Genomic DNA, 7,177 nt, shown 5'->3' on the forward strand with positions numbered 1-7,177 from the left:
CTCAGAGCCAGCAAAGAGATTTCTGCACTCCTGCTTTGATTAGCCACTTGATTTTCTACCCCCACCCCCACTGTCTGTGTGTCTAGAGCTCCAGAAGTAGCCACTGCTGCTGCAGCCACCTCCGCCTCCCCAGGGCTGGGGCCAGACTGTACCCTTATCTAACCCAAGTCCAACAGAGTTTTCCCACTGACCTGCTAAGTTATCTTAGGCATTTGTGGATTGAGAAGTCTGGAAACTGGCACAGCTCAGTGATTCAGTCCTCTGAGGCCTGCTCTACCAGGTCTGTTCTAGACTGGTCTGTGCTAATGCAGCCTACCCTAGGTCATGATCCATTCCCAGCATGGTAACATAGCCCCTTCCCAGCAACCATCCAGGCCATCTTGGGCTGAAGACTTGTTTCACTCTGTCATTTCATGGGTTCTGTATATCTAGAATTTGTTTAGAGTAATTTTTTACAGGTGTTTGGAGGGATGTGGAGGAGAGCCCCAAAAAGTCCCTTCTTTTACTCTGCCATCTTGGCTCTGCCCCCTGACCAATATCTTATACTATGTTCTGCAATACATTCTAAATAGGTGAAAAATTCTAAATAGGTACATGACCTGAATATTAAAGATCATACTATATATAATTAGAATAGAAGCAGATCATATACCAGCGTCTGGAGTTTCATCTTGTTGAAAGTTTGTGGACCGGGTGGCTAGTGTAGCCTTTCTCTTGGTAATATGTTGGACAGAGGCAGAGAGAGTCCTTAGCAAACCTAAGTTAGGCACTAGTTAATGGGTTTTAAACTTTCCTTTGGTATCTTAGTGTCCTAATCCATGGAGATAGCTGAAGTTGCTTTGCTTTAGTATGTAAAGAGGTATGAAAGGTTGTGAGGATCAGAGATAATGTTTAGCTCTCCACCTCCATCTTGTCACTCATGTGAGCCTGAAGTACCTCAGGCAGAACATTTATTATTTCTCAAATAAGAGATAGAGCCAGTTGCAAAAGGTAAAATAGATAATTTTGATTACTTAAAGCTGAAAAGTTTCTGCACACTAAATCAATGTATAGGATTAATAGGGTAAAAAGGGAAGCAGTTGAATGGGAAAAACATTTTTCAATCAAATTTCTCTGATAAGGGTTTAATATTCAAGGTAGCCTTTGCCCATTAGATAAGTGGTCAAAGGCTATGAGCAAATAATTCCCAAAAGAAGAACTGCAATGTATTCCCTACTAGACAAAATAATGCTCCAAATAACTAATAATAAGAAATACAAATCAACACAACCCTGACGTTTCATATGACACCATCCAAATTGGAAAATATGGAAAAAAGTGGCAATAGTCAAAGTTGGAGGGTTTGTGGAATGGTAGACAGAGTATTTTAGTGGTGGAGCTATCAAATAGTACAGACCTTTTGGAAAACAATTTGGAATTATGCCAATAAAATGACTAAAACCTCCATATCTTTTGACCAAGAGATTCCATTACTGGGGTTATGGTTCCAGGAAGCAACTGATAGGAAAAAAGGCCCAATATACACCAAGTTATTTATAGTATCACTTTTTGTGAACTGAAATCAAATCAAAGACCAATTGACTGGGGAACAGCTAAACAAATATATTGAGTGTATTTAATTAATAATTAATATAATATATTATGTGTATTTAATATATTAATTATTAATAATAATATATTGAGTGTATTTAATTAATAATTAATAATCAATTTAATTAATAATACAGTATAGTAATACTGTAAGCAATGAGCAATGTGATAAACACAAAGAATACAAAGAAATATGGAAAGATCTACATGATCTGATGAAAAGTGAAATAGAACCAGGAAAACAATATACACATTGAGTACAAACAATATAAATAACAATACAGAAAAATTCAAAAGTATATTTAACAAAATAATAAATTTTGTTTATGTTATGGGGATTTACTAGAACCTTTTCCAATAAATGCAAGAGTAAAGCTAAGATGTCCACTCTCTCCAATATTATTTGATGTAATCCTGGAAATAATAGCAACAGCAATTAGACAAAAGAAAGAAATCACAGAATAAATATATTTTGGTTTCTTGGTGTCCTAGACAAACCTAGATCATGGAGATGCTTCTTGCATCTCTCTCTTTCTCCTTCCTTCCCTTCTTCTCTCTCTGTCTCTGTCTCTCCTCCACTTTATCTCTCTCTGTCTCTCTCTCTTCCTCCCCCTCTCCCTGTCCCTCTCCTTCTTCCTCTCCCTCACTTCCTCCATCCCCCCCTCTCTCTTCCTTATTTCTCTGCTCCCCTCTGCCCCATGAAATATCATTATTATGAAGATGTATTGTATTAGACACATTCTCATGAGTTAATTATAATATTTTTCTGTATTGGGGAAGTACTTCAAACATGACTGAAATTAAGAAATGTGAGAGGATAACATCAATCCATCTCCTTCATGGTGGTGGGAAGTCTACATTGCATATGACTTTTCAATCTGTTGATCAATTGTGCTGATTTTTTTTCTATCTCTCCTCCCACTGTCTCTGTCTCTCTTTCCAAAATACTATTTGTTCTATGGGGTGGTGCTCTGGAAGGGGAAGGAGGAGGGATGGTGGGGAATACTATGATGATATAAAAAATAAAGACAAAAAAACCTTATTTTATAGTCTTTAAAAAGTTGTTTACAGTTTTATCTTCATTGTATAAATTATTATTGATCTGATACCTTTATTCTGCATCAGTCCATAGCATCTAAGATTCTCTCATATCCTCTGCCCTGCCATTTTTCAAGGTATAATAATATTGTGTTACATTCCTATAGTATAATATGTTCAGCCATTCCCTAATCATTTAAGAGGCAATGTATAGTCCTCTCAGCAAGTGGAAACTAGTGACTTTATGAGAAATGTAGATATTATAAAATGGAACCAAAAGAATGAAAAAAAATGGAAGAAAATGTGAAATATCTCATTGGAAAACCACTCACCTGGAAAATGGACTCAGGAGAGATAATTTAAAAATTATTGGACTAAATGAAAGCCATAATCAAAAAAAGAGCCTAGGTATCATCTTTCAAGAAATTATCAAGGAGAACTGCCCTGATGTTCTATAGCCACAGGGTAAAATAGAAATTAAAAGAATCCACCAATCACCTGCTGGAAAAGATACCAAAAAGAAAACTCCTAGGAATATTGTGGTCAAATTCCAGAGCTCCCAGATCAAGGAGAAAATATTGCAAGCATCCAGAAAGAAACAATTTTAGTATTGTGGAGACACAATCAGGATAATACAAGATCTAGCAGCTTCTACATTAAGGGATCAAAGGGCTTGGAATATGATATTCTAGAGGTCAATGGAGCTAGGATTAAAACCAAGATTCACCTACCCAGCAAAACTGAGTATTGTGCTACAAGGGCAAATATGGATTCTCAATAAAATAGAGGACTTTCAAGCTTTCTCAGAGAAAAGACCAAAGCTGAATAGAAAATTTGACTTTCAAACATAAGAATCAAGAGAAGCATGAAAAAGTAAACAAGGAAGAGAAATCACAAGGGACTTCCTAAGTTGAACTGTTTTGTTTACATTCCTACATGGAAAGATGATGTGTATAATACATGAGACTTCAGTATTAGGGTAGTTGAAGTGAATATATATATATGGCACAGGGTGAGTTGAATATGAAGGGATGATATCTAAAAAAATAAAATCAAATTAAGGGATGAGAGAGGAATATATTCAGAGAGGGAGACAGGGAGAGATAGAATGGGGTAAATTATCTCACATAAAAGTTGCACAAAAAAGCAGTTCTGTAGGAGGGGAAGAGGGAGCAGGTGAGGGAGAATCAGTGAATCTTGCTGTCATCAGAATTGACCTGAGGAGGGAATAACATACACACTCAATTGGGTATCTTACCCCACAAGAAAGAAGGAGGAAGGGGATGAAAAAGGGGGGATGATAGAAGAGAGGGCAGATGGGGGAGGAGGTAATCAAAAACAAACACTTTCAAAAAGGGACGGTGTCAAAGGAGAAATCTGAATAAAGGGGGATAGGATAGGAAGGAGGAAGATATAGTTAGTCTTTCAAATACGAGACTTGTGGAAGGGTTTTACATAATGATATGCATGTGGCCTATGTGGAATTGCTTGCCCTCTTAGGGAGGCTGGATTGGGAGGGAAGAGAGGAGAGAATTTGGAACTCATATTTTGAAAGCAGATGTTCAAAAAAAAGTTTTTTCACGCAACTAGGAAATAAAATATACAGGCAATGGGGCATAGAAATCTATCTTGCCCTACAGGAAAGTAAGGGAAAAGGGGATGACGGGGAGTGGGGTGACAGAAGGGAGGGCTGATGGGGGAATGGGGCAACCAGAATATATGCCATCTTGGAGTGGGCGGGGAGAGTAGAAATGGGGAGAAAATTTGTAATTCAAATTCTTATGAAAATCAATGCTGAAAACTGAAAATATTAAATACATAAATAAAAAAAGAAAAAAAGAAATCATGAAAAACATGTTTTTATATTAACCATATTTAATTTTTTTTTGATTTGTGGTTTATTGGTGCGTGGACAAAAATGCTATTTTTGACCCAAAAGTTTTGGAGAGAAGGTCCCTTAAGACAACTTAAAATTTTATGACTTATTATTCCTTTTAAATATATAGTGAAGGTAGCATGTAAATTTCCTTTCATTCTTTTTTCCTTCACTCACCCCTCCCCTGCTCTAGAGGTGGTCACCATTAGAGAAACACACACACACACACACACACACACACACACACACACATGCGTATATATACATATACGCATGTGTGTGTGTTTGTGTTTATATATGCATAAAATTATATGTATATATGTAAATATATATGTAAAATTATTCTATACATACTTCTATTAGTTCTTTCTCTGGATATAGATACCATCTTTCTTTATATGACCTTTATAGTTAATTTGGGATTTTATAATAGTCAATATAACTTATTCGCCTAGAGTGTATATATTTTTAAAATCATTTATTAACAATCTTGAAGAGACAGCATTTCCTGACTGATGAGTTTGACATGGAAAAACAAGGAGACAGTTGATGTCAGTAAGCACAGAAAGGCCCCAAGTGATTTCCTTTTCTTTCTTTTTATATGAAGCAGTCGCAAGATCATGGGAAATTCCTAGTGTTAATCCCTATGAGAGGTATTTCCAGGCTATTAGCTTCCTCAGAGAAGTTTCGATGTCCCTGTTCCTTAGGCTATAAATGAAAGGGTTCAGGGTTGGGGGCACCACTGTATAAATTATAGACAACAACAGATCTAGAACTGAGTCAGATTCCTGGGGTGGCTTTAGATAAGCAATGGCACCTGTTGTGATAAAAACCATGAGAACAATGAGATGGGGCAGGCAAGTGGAGAAGGCTTTTGACCTACCCTCTGTGGTTGGAATCTTCAGTACAGTTGAGAAGATGTAGCTGTAAGATATTGTGATATAAATAAAACATAAAATTCCCAAACCAAACCCAAAAGCCATAGTGAAATCAACTACAGTGTGTCTCTCAGAGCAGGAGATCCTGAGTAAGGCAGGGACATCACAGAAGAACTGGTGGATCTCTTTGGAGCTACAGAAAGGCAAGGTGAATATACTAGCTGAGTAGAGAGCCCCTAACAAACCTCCACTGAGCCAGGAAACAATTGCCATCTTCACACAAATCTCTTTGGTCATGATGACTTCATAGTGCAGGGGCTGACAGATAGCCACATAGCGATCATAGGACATCATTGTGAGGAGAGAAAGCTCTGATTCTGCAAAGAAAATTACTAAAAAGAACTGTAATAGACACCCTAAGAAAGAAATGGAATGACTATGGCTCAGGGAATTTCTGATACATTTAGGCAGTGTGGTAGAAATAAAGCAAAGATCTAAAAAGGACAGGTTCTTCAGGAAGAAGTACATGGGGGAGTGGAGATGGACATCCAGAGAGATGAGGGTGAAGATGAGCAGGTTCCCCATCAAAGCCACCAGATAGATGAGTAAGAAGAGTATGGCATGTAAGACCTGTAGTTCCCAGGTGTTGGAAAAGCTTATCAGGAGGAATCCTGTCACCATGGTGAGGTTGGCCATGCTCAGGGAGTTCTCTTGCTTGTCTGTACAGAAAAAGAAGCAGTTATCAACTGACGAGAACACAGTGTGCTGGACATCAAGAGACTTTGGTTCAGGCCTACTCTGTGATCTTGTGCAAATCTCCTTGGTTTGGTTTGGTCATTTGCTAAATGAGGAGATGAAACTATATCAGAGTCTCAGCCTTAGGTTCAGGAATTTTTAAAAACGTATTTTGATAAGTATATTTCCCCATTGATGATTTCTTTTGAAAGCTATGTATCTTAATTTATACATTTAAATATACTATTCTGAGGAGGCAGTGGTAGGCTTTACCAGAAGCAGCTCAGAACACAAGACAGGTTAAGGATCCCTGAACTAGATGATTTTAAGGGCTCTTTTACTTTCCAAAGGATCTGTATTTCTAGGATCAGCATCCACATCTTGAAAAAGTTGATAATACCAATATATATCCAAAGCATATGAATTTTAATCACAAGAATCTTGTGAGATACATGGGTCAAGTAGTATTATTCCATTTTGAACACAAGATACTATATCTCAGAGAAGTCATGTGACTTTCTAGTGATCATACAAGAATTGTCAGAACCTGGCTGCTAACCCCATGCTTCTGATTCTAAGGTTGAGTTAAAACTACTCCAGGTACCTGTATTGAAGCAAACCTGAACTTTCTCTTTGTTAATAAATTACTTTCTTCCCATTCTTCAGGAATGTTAGTGATATAGGTAGATTATTTACCAATTTTATATAATGCCCACTGCCCAAGATGGTAACCCAACCAAGACACTGTCATATTGACAGCCTTATTAACCTAATAATAAAATTGTCCTGCAAATGAAGTCAGTGGCATGGATTTGGCACCAACCTGAGCCATTTTAAATTTTATACTCTGCCTTAGTCAAAGACTATGCCACCAGTAACTCAGAACAACCATCTTGAAATGCAAATCTATTGTCAACTGGAGAACTAATTTCGAAATCATCTTTGTCTGCTGTGAGGCTGTTCTACTATTTGTATAATGAAAGCAGAATGGCTTTCTGCCCCTCTGGAGTGTGATTCGTATTACTTGGTTTAAAGTACCCATCTATATCCAGGAGCTATA

At 37.3% G+C, this 7,177-nt stretch overlaps 1 protein-coding gene across 1 annotated transcript; it reads right to left on the reverse strand.

Annotated features, from left to right (window-relative positions):
• Positions 1-5,148: 5,148 nt before the first annotated feature.
• On the reverse strand, positions 5,149-6,078 carry LOC118855897 (olfactory receptor 14A2-like). Its single transcript, XM_036765936.1, has one exon. It carries the CDS (start codon positions 6,076-6,078, stop codon positions 5,149-5,151), a length of 930 nt encoding a protein of 309 aa, XP_036621831.1.
• Positions 6,079-7,177: the final 1,099 nt, after the last annotated feature.

The sequence above is a fragment of the Trichosurus vulpecula genome, chromosome 7 (assembly GCF_011100635.1).
Source record: "Trichosurus vulpecula isolate mTriVul1 chromosome 7, mTriVul1.pri, whole genome shotgun sequence".
Classification (NCBI taxonomy): Eukaryota; Metazoa; Chordata; class Mammalia; order Diprotodontia; family Phalangeridae; genus Trichosurus; species Trichosurus vulpecula.

What these genes read in the sequence shown, in the direction of transcription:
- LOC118855897 (XM_036765936.1), bottom strand. Translation starts at nt 6,078, where the DNA reads ATGGCCAACCTCACCATGGTGACAGGATTCCTCCTGATAAGCTTTTCC.